Consider the following 17,626-nt stretch of genomic DNA (forward strand, 5'->3'; position numbering starts at 1 on the left):
TTTGAAAAAATTGTGACCTTTAGCCCATTTTTTTTAATTGCAGTAGCTTTTATTGCATTGTAGCACTTGTCTGTTCTTCCTGGTTGGTGGTGGGGCTGGCTTTAAGCACATTCTTCAGGGATTCCCTTCTACAGTGACTGCCCACCATAAGGGCTTGCTACTTGTTTGAACCGCTGGCCAGAACTGCTCTTGTTTTCATTTGGCTGTTCAACTTGTCTAATTATGCCCGTTCTTCCCCCTATGTGCTTATTAAATCCCACGTTCTCTTGGCACCCGTTTATTTTATGCCATGCATGACTAGAGTTTTGTGTCTGATTATGATGTGCACTTTTTGCTAGCACATCCCATTGTGTGTGCCTTTATTTCAGAAATGCATGATGGACCAAATAAGCTATCATGTAAATGAAATCAGAGGCCCTAAAGAGACGCTGGAGACCAACCTCAGAAATAGGGGTACTTTGACACTGCAGAATCAAGTTGTGGTAAAGCTTTTCTTGGTTTGTACCACTTCCACATTGCTGGTAGGATCAGTCCTTACTGGGATCCAATATTCAGTATAGAACAATTTCTTTAGTCTTTTGGGAGCTCTGCTATTAAGTCTATTAATTCTAGTTTCTCTCTACTCCCCCCCCCCCTCCCACAGCTTTACTGGTACCTGGTAACTTATCCCCTGTACAGGTCTATTGATTAAATGCTTTCCCTTAAATACATAAATCATGCTGGGGGGAAAAAAGGAGCACATTTCCCAAGCTTTGTTGCAGTGAGAATTTTGGAGAATGCTGCAGTTGAAGAGAATTTTTGCTAGCTCATGTGTTTTTTTATTTTACACCGTCAAACTAAGTTGGAGGAAAGCTCAGGTTAGAAGGTGTGTGTGACTGAGGGCCCAATCTTATCCAATTTTCCAGTGTTCCAGAATTCTAAATAGAATTCATTGTTGAATTTAATTCAAGCTCCTACTTGGAATGCTGGGGGCACATCCCTTGTAGTTCCAGTAGTAACCAGTATTCAAACATAGCCTATGCCAAAAACTAAAATATTACTCAGCCTTTCAAAGAGAAAAGGAATGTAGTAATGGCTCTCAGAAAGTGCAATTAGGAAAGCTAAAAGCCTACAAGCTAGCAGATAATAGTTTTTATTATCATGCTCATGCATCTTCAACATTACATTGAGAGTATATCCCCAGCTTTCTGTGCTATACTGATTGGGATGTTGACATTGTGCCTGCTAGTCTACTGGAGACATTAGAAAGAGATTGGGGAAGAATTTTTGACTCTGACATCTTCTTGCACATCACTATGGAGGCCGACTCCCACTTGTACCTAAAGTTGCTTTTCTATTATAGCTGTCATCTATCTAGCCTGCCACAGTGGAAACTGTCCAAGGCACTAGACTGCTACTGTATTCAATATCTGGCCATGAAGTTCTAGCTATTGCTGCTGTAAAAATGTGAGTCTAATTTTACAGGAAAATACATCTCTTGACTTACATAAAGTTTTCCTATCTCTGCCCTTCCTTTAAATCAGCATTTCTCAACTGTAGGTTGGGACCCACTTTGTGGGTCGGGACCAGATTACTGGTGGATCCTGCAGAGCCTCCAATGAAAACACAAGTGATGGAAAGGTCAGTGGTTCTCAAACTGGTGGGTCATGCCCCACCAGTTTGTGTAATGCTTCCCCTGTCCCTTTAAGGGGATGGAGCCATGGATCATGTTGCAGAGGGGGTGCTTTGCACTTACTTCAAGAAGGCAGGGAGCCCTGCACTGTCCTGCACAACGCTCCTGGAGGCTTGGAATGTTTGCTAAAAGCAGGCACAAAGCACCTCCTGCAAAACAAGTGTTTTGTGCCCGATTTTAGTGAAAGTTCCAAGCCTTGGACAGCGCTATTCAGGGCTGCCTGCACCTCCTGTAGCCTGCTGCAGCCCTGCCTTCTGAAAGTAAGTGCAAAACACCCCCCTCACCCCCCTTAGTGATGTGATCCTGGTGATCTAGTCGCTGTCCTAGCCCCTCCCCCGCAAGAACTTACTGAGGTAGTAAAGCTAGTCAAAGTTTGAGAATCTCTGGGTCAGATTACTACAAGCTCTGAGGCTTTTCAAAAATCAGATAGCTGCTAATTGTCATGTAAACAGCTGAGCTTCTACAGTTTGCAAGCTTGTGTAAATATAAGGGGATAAATGTTTGAGCATCTTTTTTTCTGATGAGTTTTTTTTCCAAGTCTGTCAATAACAGGTAGTAGGGGCAGGTGAAGCCTGGGTCACATAACTAAGCCCATCAAGCCTTGAGGTATTCATTAGGGGCTGTCTCATTATGAGAGATGGATTGGGGGGTGTTTGCAAATAAATAAAGTATTACTTGTAAATAAATAAAGTGATCTAGAAATAAATATTTAAGTTTTGTAAAGCTAGGTGGATCCAGACAGAGTCATTTTAAAAAGTGGGACCCAGTGCTAAAAAGTTTGGGAACCACTGCTTTAAATAGTTTTTTAATATATCCAGTGCTCCTATTCATAATGTTTTACAATCCAAATCCCTTGTTATACTTTTGTTATCACAGGAGTCTGTTCAGCTGAGTCAGAAAATGCCACAGTGAACATGATGAAAAACATGTATAAAGTTGGTATCGCTTATGGTGTGCCTCTGACAGAATATATGTAATTTTTATTTTTACAAAATGGTTGAGGCAAGTTCACATCCCTCTTGTCTTGGCTGAGGGTAAGCAGATTATATAGCACCAGTAGAGTGGTGCTCTACCTGGAGTAGCTAAGCAACTCAGAAATGATGTTTCCAATGATAGGTTGGGTTGCCAGTGTTACGGTAGCTAAGGTACGTGTACAATGGCTTCCTGACTGGGTGGACTCATGATTTCAGTCCTAGTTTCTACAGCCACTGTTAGGGCTTGCAACCCTTAAACGCTTTTGCTTTCCACCCCCCAGTCTTTCCCAGCTGCCTTTAGTGTGAAATCTAGGTCACATGTAACTGACTTAGGACCCAATCCTATCCAATTTGCCAGTGCAGCCATGCCAATGGGGTGTGCACTGCATCCTGTGGTGGGGAGGCAGTCACAAAGGCCTCCTCAAGATATGGGAACATTTGTTCTCTACTGTTACCCTGCACATGCCTGATCTCGGAAGCTAAGCAGCGTCAGGCCTGGTTAGTACTTGGATGGGAGACCGCCTGGGAATACCAGGTGCTGTAGGCTTATACCATAGTCTTTTGAGACTGAAGGTTGCTAACCAACCAGACTTGGGGCTGCATCACTTAGGGCCCAATCTTATCCAACTTTCCAGTACCAGTGCAGCTGCAATGCAGCCCCCAAGGCTAGGGAACAAATGTTCCCTTACCTTCTGGAGGCCTCCCATCACAGGATGCAGCACACACCCCACTGGCATGGCTACAGCAGGGCTGGAAAGTTGGATAGAATTTGGCCCTTAGAGCCCAATCCTATACTCAGAAGTAAGTCCCATTGTTTTCAGTGGGACTTGCTCTCAGGAAAGTGTTTGGATTGCAGCCTGGGCCAGTACCAAGCTTGATGTGCAAGGGGGTATTTTGGGAAGCCCTTTCAAATGAAGGCAGAGGTAAAGGGAGTGCACCACTTTTATCTGAAACAAAGGAAAAAGAGGCTCTAATAACCTTCCCACTCAGTTTTTGACAGCTAAAGCTAGGAATGCCCTTGCAAAGGAGCCTTCAGCTTCCACAGAAGGGTTTTCACTGTTAAATGCAAAATGAGAAATGAACTGTGGTGGGAAGGGTGTGCAGCCCCCTTCCCCGGAACCTTCATTGCTGCAGGCTGAGTTTTCTTCCATCTCAAAATAGTGGTAGTTGCAGTGTCAGCAAGCAGAAAAAAGGCAACGCTGTGTGGATCCCCTGCTGCAACCTACAGCTGACTGCCAGCTGACTACACCCAGCGCATTGGCTGGGTGTGAACTGATTGCCTGGAGAGAAATCCACCCCCTGCCATGTCGAACATCGTGAGCAGTGCCCCTGAGAACCCAGGCAGGCTATAATCCGATCGACACTTACTTGGGAGTAAACCCCATTCATTATAATGGGACTTACTTCTGAGTAGACAGGCATAGCACAGGACTGGGCTCTCAGCTCTGTCCTGGATCTTTGGTCAAAGTTGCGGTAGTGTATTGTTGGGGGGGGGGAGGGATGAAGGTTTATGTTTGGGCAATGTTTGCCTAATAGTTCTTCCTAGACAACCTGAGGCTACAATCCTATGCGCACTTTCCTGGGAGTAGGCTCCATTGAATCCAATGGGACTTGCTTCTAAGTAGACCTGCATAGGATTGGGGTGTTAATCGTATTAAACCTTTGCATCAAGGCTACTTACCCTCTTTGTTTGTTCTCTGCCTCCACCTCCCAAAAGAAAGAGACCATTAGCTCCAGCTCCAAAGTGACTGTAGTAGGATTTGCTCCAGGTCGGATCATTTGATTGGATTAGGGCTGCACTCCTATCCTCGCTTACCTGGGAGTAAGCCCCGATGGCCATAATAGTACTTCTGAGTAGACGTGCATAGGATTGGGCTCTGGGGCTGAAGCCCTATCCACACTTACCCGGGAGTAAGCTCCATTAGCTCGAATAGTACTGTACTTCTGAGTAGACATGCATGGGCTGGGCTCCGGATATCCCTGAATGCCTTTTAACTGCTCTGCCCTCCCCCAGTTAAGGTCGTTGCTTAACTCAGGTAAAGGCCAGAATCGGGGGCGGGCGTCCCTTCCTTCCTTCCTTCTCAGGCTAGCTGAACTCCTGGTCATTCTTGGGGAACTATCCCTGCGCAGTGCCTTCCAACGCCTGCGAGCACGGCTGGCTTCCTCGGCACGAGGCTCAGGCCGGCACAAGCCGCAGCCCTTGCCACGCGCTCGCTCCTTCCGGACGGGTTCCAGCCGCCCCGCCCCTGCCGCTCCGTCGAAGGGAGGCCCGTCTCGGTCACGTGTGCTGGGCCCGGGGAAGGAACTTGCTGAGTAGAGGCAGGGACTTCGCAGAGCCTTGGCGGCAGCTGCAGCAGCAGCAGCAGCAGGAGCCGCGCCGTTGCGCTCTGCTTGGTAACATGGAGGAGGAGGACGAGAGCGGCTACGGTGAGTGCTTGAAATGCATGTAAGGGCACGGGGAAAGCAGCCCCTGGGAGCCTGGGCGTTATCGCCGTGCCTGCCTTTGGCAGTGGGGTGCCTGGAGGAAGAGCACGAATCTTGCTTTGATCTCCAGTGCGCAGTGTGGAGTGAAGGGGGAGTGGCCCTTGTGTGTGTCGCGACCTGCCCTTGGCTGAAGAGGGGCTGCTGGGGAACTGTTTTCTCTGCCCCCCTCCCCCCCACATCACAGCCACCGCCTCTAGGTTTTGCGGAAGAGCGATCTCTTTTTGGGGCTGGAAGGAGCTGGGAAAGTGGAGAGCTGTCCTTGGCGGACATGTGGCTCGTTGCCCCGGGGCTGCCAAGGGGGGCACTCCTTCTACTAGACCAGCATCTTTGGTTAAGCTGAGGAGATAGATTTGGAGCAAGATGAGCTCTTGGGTGTCGGAAGGGAGTGAGGTGGAAGGCAAGGGAGTGGGGCGAAGTGCCTCTTGATGAGGGTGGGGTCCTAGTCGGTGCTACCCCAGGGATGGAGATCATGGAGCTGCAACTGCTGGTGGGGGCTGAAGGGCACCCTGCCCTGTGAGTGAGCTGCCCCTGTTGGGAGAAGGGAGGCTTCTAAACAGCTGTGGTGCTGTGTGGTCACAGGGTGAGGGCAGCTGTTCATTCACTGAGGAGTGGGTTAAAGTGTGGCATTAACTGGGGTGGGGGTTTGGGAGAATTGGGGTGCCAGTATGTGATGGAGAAGGAGCTGCATGTGCAGGGGGTGGCTGTCCTTCTACTGAGGAGGGGGTTAAGGAGAGACAGCTGGCCTGCATGCCTGAGTAGGGAACTCTAAGCTGACAGGCAGGCGCTGGCTAGAGAAGCGTAAACTGTCTTGCTGGGAAGCGGGGGCTGATGGCTATAGGGTAGCAACAGCTGCATGGGCAGCAGCAGATGCTTCCCCTTTTGCCTTCCTGCCTCCCTCTCCTCTTCCAGACAGCTCAGGGCCTGGCTGGGGGTGGGTGGGGAACATGACTCTTGTCAGGCTGAACTCTTGCTCAGCTGTCACATTTGTGGTGTTCTTGAGCAAGGGAGGCTGCTGTTCAGTGCTTGTGCTGACTGATTGCGACGCTTGCCCTGTGTGCCCAACCGCCTGCTGTTTCTGTGGCCTTTTGTGATGGCAGCAGAAGCCCTGGGGGAGTGGCCTAGCGGTTAAGTTCTGGGCAAGTGGCCTGGCAAAGGCTTCTTGCCACTTGGGGAAGGCCCTCAGCTGAGCCTTGTACTTATCCAAATTACAGCTCTAGGGATATGCATTCTTGCATCAGGTTTAGGAGTGACTGCAATGCTCACAGCAAAATGGCCATGTTCAGAGTTTATGCACGGGGGTGTCCTTTTTTAACCCCAGCGGTTTGGAGACCGATTTAACCCTGAACAGCGGCTCTTATCAAGGCAAGTATTTGTGGGTTGCCTTGCCTAAGAGCTGAGGTAGTTACAGTTTCTGAGTAAAGCCACAGGTATAAGGAATTGGGAGAAATTCAAAAATGCTGTCGTTGCTATGCCCGACAATGCAAATATAGCAAAACTTTTGAAGTATTTGTCATATGAGAAGCTGTCTCCAAAGAAACGAAGATTTTCTGTATTTATGGCCCAGCTCTTCTACATTGGTCTCTCTGTCATTGCTGTCCAGGTCTGGTGGATAGGTCAGTAGCATGGTTGCCTTTCTTTTTCAGAGCCATAGAGATTTGTTTGGCCTTGGGGAAGTCTGTGAAATCCACATTGACTCAAGATGCATTTTGTCAGAGTAGTTTGAGCAGTGGTGCTTGATGATCTAAACTGGGAACTCAGCTTCTCTTGGTGTCCTTAGTCTATGGAGGTTGCACCTGATGCTGAAAAAGTTCTTTTCATTGTCTCACAGGTGAGGTAAGATGCTCTGGGGTTAGACCTCATTTCAGAAAATCTATGGCTCTTTGCTTACTCAGCTTTGTGTGTGTGTAACACTGCAATGGAGGGAGTCCTCCATAAGTGTTTAAAAAAAATCATCTTTGTCTTTCCTGAATCCACATGAATTCTGTAATATCAGGAGCATCTCTGCAGTACTGTTGCACCAAGAGAATGAATTAATACGTATGACCCAGTTATGGGTGAATGGCTGACTTAGAGGATTCCCCAGTGGAGCTAGGAACTCAAGCCTGTGTTTTAGCAGCTGTGACGGTAAAGGCACGCTCAATTTTTTTCCTCTTCTTGCATGGCATCTCCCGCCATGCAAATGACACCCTGGGCTTTTTTTGTCCCTCATGTTAGCATTGTGGCCTCTGGGATCCGATGCCTTTTGATGTGTCTGTGCTGAAACTGTATGTGGATTTGGCACAAATGAGCTTTGAATTTCGGGTGGCTTTTGAGCAGGACTGGTTGGACACATTCATGTTTAATCACAGAGGCCCAGGCTCAGGATGAAGGCTGTAGCTGTAGGTGACATCTGAGAGCCAATAAATGCTTTCCAGTGCTCTGGCGTCATGCACGTATGCCCTGCCATCAGCATGCTTGTTCCTAATTTGTCTAACAAATGAATATTCTGACTGTGTTGCTCACTCTTGCTGTGATCCCGAGGACTGTGTCTAGTGAAAGTGGAATGATGTTAAGCTATGTATGCAGCTGCTTTCTCATCCTGAGTGTACTGTGAGTGCCAGATTAGATGTTCAATGATAATCTCCCTTTCAGGCAAGTGGCAGGCTGCCCAGTTCTGCTCACCATGTTGTTCGTCCCTGTGTGTGCTTGACCTAGGTAGTGCTGTTACATGGAGGTTACATGGTTACATGAAGGGCAGTACTACTTTTATTTTCATAATAGGAGATAACTTGGGGATAGTAGCAACTCCAAGGACAGATGCTCCCTGCCCTCCCCATGTCAGACTAGCTACTCCCTAGGTTGGGCTGAAAGGTGAAGTTCAGTTTTGAGTCTGAGCTGTGCTGGATGTATATAGGCTAATTTTCTCAGGTTTTCATATTTGCTGTAAAGCAATATATGAGTATGATTTCTCTGCAGTGGCAAGGACAGGAAAAATGTTTCCAATTTCTTTATTCTAGCATCTTTTATTTAAAGTTTGGATTACCAGATCCTTGGTATTTTCCCACCTTCAGTCCTGACATATTTCCATTTAGGGGACTGGAAGTTAGGATATAGCTTGATATAACTCAGAACATATCTGCTTGGAGATTTTGAGCATGGGACTTTGTAAACGTCAAGAATGTTCATAAACGTCAGGAAAATTGGAGTGAGATGATGAGGAAATAATTCAGTTCTTTGAATTCTACTAGAATCGTGTTGCAGAAGAGAAACTTCTGTCTTTCTTCTGTTCCCACCACCCCAGTGTTTTGTTATGGGTCATATTCAGGCACCAATGTGTGTGCCCTTCAGGAGCACGTTGCAGGCAAAAGATTTGCTGTGTTGTCCAGTAGGCATCCAAATGATCCTGCTGTCTCCTAGCTGAAGCACTTGTCAGACATCAGAGCGCTATATCTCATCTTCGAAGCAAGCAAGCAATGGTTTTGCTCCGCCAGTCTATTTGCTTACAAAGAAGCTAAATATATGCAGGTTTGCCTGGGAGCTGTTGGGTTGTTCCAGCTAAAGAGGAAGCAAGGGCACCCTTGCAAAATGCTATAACTGATTGGAAGAACCTCTCCAGGAACACTTTTAAGGGGCATCTTTTGAAATGCAGGGCACAAAGATTGCATCCAGCAAGGTTTTACGAACACACAGAGTGGAAATAGTTGATTGTACTGAACACATGGGGCTGCCCTGTATATCTACCCCTTCATCGGTGCTGCTGCTGCAGGGCACAAACTCTCAAAACTCTTAGCAAATTCTCTACTCTTGTCACATTTAAGAGCAGAGGGAGAAACTGCTGTGTGTGCACTCATGTAATGAATGCCACATCCTCTGTAGCACATCTTTCCTTGCAGCTGGTTGTTGCCCCACATCTTGGTGGTTCTTCAGTGTCACACAAAGTTGACTCATCCCTTCTTTCTCATTTCCTTCTGTATAGCTTGTTAAAGGAATAACTTCCCCTTATTCCTATCACTTGCCCTGTCATTCACTGAACTCTCTGATGGGGTTGGGGAGGGCTAGTGATTGCAGGGTTTTTTCCAGCCATGCACAACATAAGAACCCTTTAATCTCCACCTTGTTTTCATCACACAGTTTCCTGGGCTTTGCTGTTTTGCTCTGACAACACAGTCTCTTGCATGCTAGGCTGCCTCTCTTGCCAGAGTGCAGTCTGCACTCTGTGCCTTTTGTGGCTTGTGTTCAGCTGGCATTTCTTTGTGTGCTGTTAGTCGTAAAATCTGCAGGCCTCTTAGACAAATTAGACTCATGTTTCATTCACTTACAATAGAAACCCCCTCACCTACAGCAGCTGGTGACAGAGTACCCTATTCACTAAAGGATGAGCAGTTACTTGCAGCAGTGACTACAGAAATCCTATAGGATAGCAGTGGGGTGTGACTCTGAAGCTTGCAAATGGCAGTGGACTCCATCCCATCAGTCCTGAAGGCATTCTGCTGTTTCCCAGTGCTTCTTGCCTTGCTACCATAGGCAGCACATTGTCTTTGCCAACAAGAGAATACATCTGCTCAGTTGATTCATTCTGGGTATTCCCTTTGGTTAATGAAAATCCAGGGAACTCTGCAATGATTTTATAGATTCAGCAGGTGGAGCCCTTTCCTCTGAGTCTTATTTGACTGAATACTGGAATCCCAACACTGCGCACTGTCCATTCTTGATCCCTTCTAAAGTTACTGATGCAAAATAATTATTCAGAAGCATTCTGAACATCAATGCATTATTGCTTGGTTTCTTGAGTATACTTTCACCCTGAGAGCATGATGCAAATTGGTCTTTCTCTGAGAGAGATCTTCAGCACTTGCATGGAATTTTGAGGGATTTGGGAGGAGGCGCTTGTAGTGCTGTATCTGGGGGTCTCGTGTCTAGTAGAGCTGGTAGGTCATTACGAGATGACGTGGGGAATGGGGAAAGCAAGGCCCCCAGTGCAAAGGTGTTGTAGACAGCACATAGGTAAAAATATTGCATGCTTTCCACTGTCATGTAAATATACAAAGATTTCACTTGAATTCTGATTAGGGTTGCAGCATCTGATTAAGGCTAGTCCTGGAGATTTTCTTTCCCAATGAGATGCAAGATGATTGAGCCAAATTGGCCCTGTTGAAACCTCTACATTTGCTTTCAATAGTGGTATTCTGGGGATTGATGCTGATTCCTGGAGATTCCACAATCCTGGAAGGTTGCCTTTCTTGAATTTCATGAAGTTGGAGTTGGCAGTATTCTAAAATTTTTGGTAAGCAACCTGCATTGGGCACTGCCTGGTGAAAGTGAAGTACTGAAGCCCCAGTCTTGTGATCGCTCAGACCACTTCTGGTTTTTTTTGAGATGATATTGAGGCTATGGAATCTTTGTTGGTAATCTCTGGCAAGAGAAACTTGATTACCGAAAAATGAAATAAAAGCTAGAGGTATTTATGGGTCAGTGTTAGATTACCAGAATCCCAGCTGTGGTGTGGCATATGCTCAGTGTCAACTTCCTTCAAGAGATCTGCTTTGGAGCAATCATTCCTCATTCGCTTCACCACACACGCCGCGGATGCTGTGTTCTGTGGGAAACAGTTGCTCACAGCAAAGTTGCAGTTTTGTGGGTACAAGTCACTTCAGAACAGAGTCGGCTTGCTTGGTCAGCACATTCACAACGGAATCTGCTGTGTGGAAGACAAAAAGATGTGTCTGTGCGGGGGGGGGGGGTAGGGCCTGCTAGTGGAATGTTGCTGAGGGTGCAGCTCCTGTCTTGTGGTGTTTGGTTTTGTTCGCAGGAAAAAAAATGAGTGACTGAACTGGCATATTGTGCTGTGTGTAGCAAGCTTCCCCTTGGGCTAAGATGAACCAAAGGCACAGGCTACAAATATAGCTTTATGTTGCCCTGAAGTGGCTTCTCACTCCTCATGCTCCTCACTTTCTCCTGACATGCTCCTTTCTCCTGACATGCTCACTTTCTCCACATGCTCCTGACAGTGAAGAGGTTTGTGCCATTTACCCCTCACAGTTGGGTTGTGCATGCTGTTTCAGTAAAGTGTTGGTAAACTTGGGTATTTGTCACCTTTGAGGGGTAGCTACAGAATTTCTGTTTCTTCCTATCCACCTGCAGAATGTGAGCAGCCTACTGAAATACTGGCACTATTCCACAATATAAATTGAGAGAGAAAGATAAGAGGGAGTGAGAGAGCTCTTCTCTGAAGCTCTGTGTTTTGCTGCCTGCAAAGAATCTAAACACCTTTTAATAGAATATGTTCCTAGCCCTGTTGGCTCAGGGAAAATTTTGGAACCCTTAGAAGAGCAGCATCTGCTAAAGAGAGGCTCAGAAACCACAATGGCTCATTAAGTGGGAGACTGAGAGGGTAACCTTGCAAGAGAGTATTGTCTCTTTTCTGTGAGTCTTGGACTGCCATTTAATCTACCTCATCCATTGAACTGTACTACATAACCTTTGTTTGCCACTTCATCCTATCAATGTTGTGTTTTCCCAGTTCAGATTTAGCACACTAAATAAATTAGAAAATCTAAGTCAATTATTGACTTATACATGCGTATAATGTATTCTCCTTGGAATAATTTGACTTTTGCATGTTGCAAAAATCTGCATTGTACTGTGATTGTAGCATCCTTGCTCCTCCCTCACCATCTTCTAAGTATTGAATATTGGGGCTGATTGATGTCTTCGAGGATGTGATGGGCTCCGTTTGTATGAAGTCTGGATCTGAGGCTTGTTTGGCACAGGAAGAGAGTCATTTGTTTGAACTCTCTGTGCTTTAGTTTGCTGGTGTGCCCTCTTCTAGCTCTCTGGCTCCCTGAAGTACTAGTATGTTTATGTGTGTGTTTCTTCCCCAGGCAGGTTGGTTTGGGTGCTTGAGCTTCCTGCCCCTGCTGGGAGCAGATTGGCCATGGCATTAATTCTGCTGCATGGAGGATTACCGGTCACAAGGATTAAAGGATTTCTGTAAAAAGAGCTGAAGAGGGGTGGGGACTGGGCTGACATGGTAGTTGGGAGGGAATACATAGTGAGAGAAGTAGGGGTCTGCAATCACCATCCGCATAGGGGCCAGACACTGTGTCCGTCATGAGTAAGAATGGATGAGCGCTAAATACACATGCTCAAAACTCCAGCTTAGGCCATAGAGCTAAGAAAAAAGAGATGGGCACAGTGCAAAGAGATGCATGCCCAGTCAGTGAATGATGCTCAAAGGAAGCATCTGCCCTTGGTCTGCTTACCCTCTAAGCCAGCCATTTTCAACCACTGTGCCATGGCACACTGGTGTGCCGCAAATGGTCTGCAAGTGTGCTGTGGGTGTTTAGGGAGCAGGCTCATTTACTAGTAGGGCCTTTGGGGAATGTGAACCTCCACCAACAGCATGGTGTGCCTTGTTGATTGTCAAGAAACTGATGGTGTGCCTTGACTATTTTAGTGCCTTTTCAGTGTGCTGTGAGATGAAAAGTGTTGAAAGCCTTACAGAGAGAGAATTCTAACTTGCATTCTTTTTTAGGACTGCCACAGGTCAGGTGGATATATCTGTTTTGGACACCGGCCAGATGATTGAGGGGTGGGCTGGATGTGGACTGTGGGCCATAGTTTGCCCACCTTTGTCTGCTGGGGGCCAAAGAACATGTACTGTAGCTCTCTAGAGGTTGGAAGGCAGAGTGAGCCCCAGGCGGCCGTACATTAAGGTACTTAAAGAACAAATTCTATATTACAAGTGGAACCACATGTCATAAGACATTCTTCCAGCCCAGTGGTATTCAAATTGGGGCGTCACGATGCCCCAGCCTGAGGGACCTGGTCCCTTTCCCCTTAAGGGCCGGGGGCAGCCAGGAGGAGGCAGCGGCGTGATCCCCAGGATCGCGCAGCTCAGGGGGGCTGCAGGGGCTTGATGCACTTGCCCAAGCCCCCTGCAGCTCCCCAGGGGTGCGGGGAGTCCTACACGATCTTCGGCAGGGCTTCCCAGGTCAGGGAAGGTGACAGCAGAGCCGTCGCGCCCCGTTCTGCTAAACTGGAAGCGGTGCGCAATTGCCCCACTTCCCCTTTTGACCAGGCTACAGGGACTGGGGTGCAACCTCCAGTCCCTGCAGCAGCTGTCTCTGGCTGCGGAGAGCCAGGCGCAAGCGCCTGCGCAAGTGAGGCGATCGCACTCCGCTTCCCATTTTGCGGAGGTGGAGCGCGATTGCTCCACTGTCACCTTCCCTGAACCGGGGAGCCCTGCAGAAGGTCGCACAGGGCTCCCTGCACCCCCGGGGGGCTGCATGGGGCTTGGGCAAGTGCACCAAGCCCCTGCAGCCCCCCTGAGTGGCGCAATCCTGGGGATCACGCTGCTGCCTTCCCCCACCCCCGCAAAGACTTATTGCGGGATTCAAACTCCCTGCGAGTTTGAAAACCGCAGTCCCAGCCTCATGTTTTCCTCTTGATACTTATATGTGTGAGAATTGCAGGGTGTGTGAGAGTGAAAATACATGTGTAGGGGGGATGATAGTCCTTAACTCTCCCTCTCCCCCCCAGCTGTCAGTGCTTACCTGTGGATTCCCTTCCTGGGTCATTTTTAAATGTTTTTCTCTTGACTGGGCTCCAAAATTTGAAGTGGGTCCTGGAAAGGGGATGAAGAGAGCTGAGAGCATTTGCAGGGGGAGTATTAGCATGTACCAGATTGGCTAAAGAGCCCGTCTCTCCTGTTGCTGATTCTTTTTGTAAGCACCTGAGCCACATTTGTGTTCCCTCCAACTGTGGTTTTGGGAACATACTCTTGCTATGATAACACATTTGTTGTTGAACTGTTACAAGTGATATTCCTCACCTGCAGATCTCCTTGGAATTGTAGCTCCATCAGAAGAATTAAAGTCCTCTGAGATTCTTTTTCAGCACTGCATAGAATTCCTGTTACATGGACTTTCCTTGAAATGATCTCAAAGTGTGAGTTGAAATGATCTCAACACTATAAAGTGTTGATAACAAAAAAACACCCTGGTCTCAAATCAGTTTTATTTGTGCTTGGACCTGAGCCTTGACTCAAGCCTCCCCAATGCTGTAGGTTCATTGTGTAGCCTTCTGGGCAAGCTACTTTCTGTCAGCCTCAATTCTTAACCTAGAAAGTGACAATACAGTAGTAGAGACCTCACAGGATAGTTGCGAGGACAAATGTGCAGGAAAACCTGTAAAGCAGTGTTTCTCAAACTGTGGTTCAGGACCCACCAGATGGATCACAAGCCAATTTTAGGTGGCTCCTCATTCGTTTCAATATTTTATTTTTAATGTGTTGATGCTTTTAATGACTTGATGCTATCGTGGTATATGATTGCATCTGTAGAAATGTTATAGCTCTGTGCTTTTGACAGGCTACTATGTGTATACTTTTAACAATGATAGCAAATGGGGCTTACTCCTAGGTAAGTGTGGGTAGGATTGTAACTTAGGATTGTTAAAAAATTTCATGCTTGATGATGTCATTTCAGGCCATGACATACTTTCACATGGCATCACTTTCCGTGGGTCCTGACAGATTCTTATTCTTAAAAGTGGGTCCTGGTGCTAAACGTTTGAGAACTACTGCTGTAAAGCACTTGAACCAAGAACTCATGTATGAATTGTAGTGCTCAAGATCTTCTCTTGTCACACCAGAGTTGCTTCAGGAATAGTGCTTCTCATATGGTTTGCATATCCAGAGTTTCACTTGTCAAGGATGGAATACTTCTAAGTGATAACGTTTGGTATGCTATCGTATACTGGATTTCAGTATTTGAAATACTGATAGTATCAAAGTGTTTGCACCATCCTCGTCCCATTACCCCAGTGGGGAGTAGTGGTGGTAGTGGAGTGTTTCATGTTTTCCACCTTTCTGATGGATGTGGCTGATGTCGCATAGGATGCTTATCTGTTCAGACCCAGTGCAGTATACATTTTGGCAGTTCTGTCCCAAATAAGGCTCTGGTCTATGTTACCACACTTGCTCAGTGATGCACATAAACACAATTGTACGTGTTCCTAAACATGTGTGTTTTAGGCACACCTCAAAGTGAACTGGTATTTACATAAGTTGAGAAAATCAGATATAGGTGCAAACACAGTATCTATTGAAGTGTAAGCTTACAATTGGAGGAAGGGGAAATGGAGAACAAGACTGTAATTGGGTGATCCAGTAATGTTGCCTGTAAAATGGCGTTAGGCTGTTGAGCATTGGTTTGAGAGGGAGAAAGAGGAAGAAAGTTAGTCAGCTCCTTTGAAGAGGATGGGGAGAGTGAAAGTGTGTAGCAGAGAAAAGTAAGTATTCTGTGAAGATTAGAATGTTTACCCAGAGTGCAAGCAAGTCTTTGGGGGGAATAAGTACCTTGGGGTGATAGAGAAAAGGGGAACTTAAGCTGAGGTGTGGTCTAACTCTACCAATGTGGCTAGCTTGCAGTCACTTCTCTGGCATGTCAGCTTTGCAAGCTGGTCTCATCCTGCTGAAGCTAGAAATATCAACTCTTTCCATACTGAGGAAGGTTCCCCTCTCTTCCCTTTTTTTGACAAACTGGGATTGCTGTCTGTCCTGTTGGACAAATTCCAATTTGTATACTGTTCACATAACTTGAATTCTAGGTCTGAGGCACCACACTTTCCTCCTATCCTGATGCTGATTCATGTGAAGTAGCAACAGTTCTCTATCTGAGCAACTAGTTTAGCAGGACCTCTTTAACCCCTTGTCTGTCCTTTTGTGGGGGGTTCTGCATTGAAAAGGACTATTCTTTGCTCTGCCCACTCATTTGGGGCTTCAGTTATCATGGACTCTCTTAGCTCCCCTTCTGAGGCTTCTTAACCATAGGGTACAATGTGAGACTTGAGTGTTTTGGGGAACTTCTGCACCAGCAGCTTGGGAACAGCTTTCAAAGCAGGCAACTTTTGACCTTGTTAGACCCTTTTCTAATTAGAGAGGGAGAGGCAAATACAGGTGGTGCCTATTTATCTGCGTTAGTTCCGTTCCGTGACTCGGCGTGATTAACAAAAAACGCGTTGTGCTGAATTCCATAGAGTTACGCTAACACGCTGCAGCCTGACACTTCCGGATGGAAGGAAACTAAGGCAGCTGTTCTCAATCCCCTCCACTCTGTACTCAGCCCTCCTGTTGCCATCTGTCCTGCTTCTTTCACAGTTGGAATGGTGAGCTTGCTTGGGAAGCCTCATCCTCTGTGTCCTAGGCGGCCTCCCAACAGCACTGCAGGTTCTCCTCCTCCTCTTCACTGCTGCCGGCCCTGCAGCCCTCCCTGGCCACCACCATCAGGGAAGCTCCTCTGCCCCGGAGCATTCTGGGACTCGTAGTCTCTGCTCACCCTCACATGTCTCTCCAAGGCTTCCCAAGGCTTGCTGGAGCAGGAGAGCCTGCATCATGGGGGGGGGGGGAGGGAAACACTCCCTGGGTTTTTTAAAGCAATCCCCTCTCCTCCCCCTCCTGCCCTAGTGAGCCCTCCCTATTACCAGCTGCCTAGCTTCTTTGACAGTTAGAATGCTGAGCTTTTAAGAGTCCAGCCCTATGCGTTTCTCCTCAGAAGTAAGCCCCATTCCAGTCAATGGGGCTTACTCCCAGGAAAGTGTGGAGAAGATTGTAGGCTAAATCTCATGCTTTGCTTGGTGGGAAGGCTTGCTTGTGTCGTGATTGCCTGCACCATCGGGGGGGGGGGGGGAATTCGGCATACACTCCCTGGGTTTTTTAAAGCAATCCCCTCTGTTGCTACCACACCTGCCCCTGTGTGTGTGTGTGTGAGAGTGAGAGAGAGAGCTCCACCTTGCTGTACGTGTTCTGGTTACACAGGGTTTTCTGGCCCCCTCTTCAGCCTCTTTGCTGGCTCAGGGGCTCCAGGAATGTTATTGTTCCTTTGCAAGGGGAACCTCTTCCATGGCTCCAGGGCTATTCCCTGCCTGGGCGAGGCAGAGCCTTTTTGCAGTGTTTTGGGCTGCCTGGAAACAGAGCAAGACGCCAGTGCAGGGCAAAGATGTGTGTGACTTTCAGTACCCCCACTCCATTCCCATTGAGACAAATCCGCAGGTAAAAAATCCGCAGATAAATAGTCTGCACCTGTACCTGCTACTCTTGTTTTCAAGTTTATCTGTTGGGCACTTGAAGCTGTTCTGTGGCGAATGACTAAGAGCATCTTGTACAAGATGGGATGCTGTTATGATTCTGTGGACTGATAACTACAGAATGAGCTCTTGTAGAACAAAAATTGATACTGCTTTGAAAACTTAAGTGCTTGCTGCACTTCCTAGTTCCCCAGCAGGCTTCTGGGTCTTGCTTCACTGATGTGATTCTATGAATGAGGTTGCTGGAGACTTCCAACTGCTGGGTGAGTAGATAGCACTAAAGACACATGTATCCCTAAGAAAATTCTAAAGGTAATTCTAAAATACATGACACATGTGGCAATACAATGCAATGTGGCAGGCATTGCATTTCGAAGCTTGAATGTTAATCCACAAGGCATATTCAGACAGTGGGATGAGCCCCTCTGGA

At 47.2% G+C, this 17,626-nt stretch overlaps 1 protein-coding gene across 1 annotated transcript in view; it reads left to right on the top strand.

Moving 5' to 3' along the window:
• Nucleotides 1-4,971: 4,971 nt before the first annotated feature.
• The window catches only part of CYTH1 (cytohesin 1), a 56,835-nt gene continuing 44,180 nt past the window's right edge, over nt 4,972-17,626 (top strand). Inside the window, exon 1 of the mRNA XM_066613674.1 lies at nt 4,972-5,073. Coding sequence (XP_066469771.1) covers nt 5,046-5,073 — 28 coding nt within the window. The 5' untranslated portion in view covers nt 4,972-5,045. The remainder of the gene's footprint in view (nt 5,074-17,626) is intronic.

This window comes from Tiliqua scincoides, chromosome 2, assembly GCF_035046505.1.
Source record: "Tiliqua scincoides isolate rTilSci1 chromosome 2, rTilSci1.hap2, whole genome shotgun sequence".
Classification (NCBI taxonomy): domain Eukaryota; kingdom Metazoa; phylum Chordata; class Lepidosauria; order Squamata; family Scincidae; genus Tiliqua; species Tiliqua scincoides.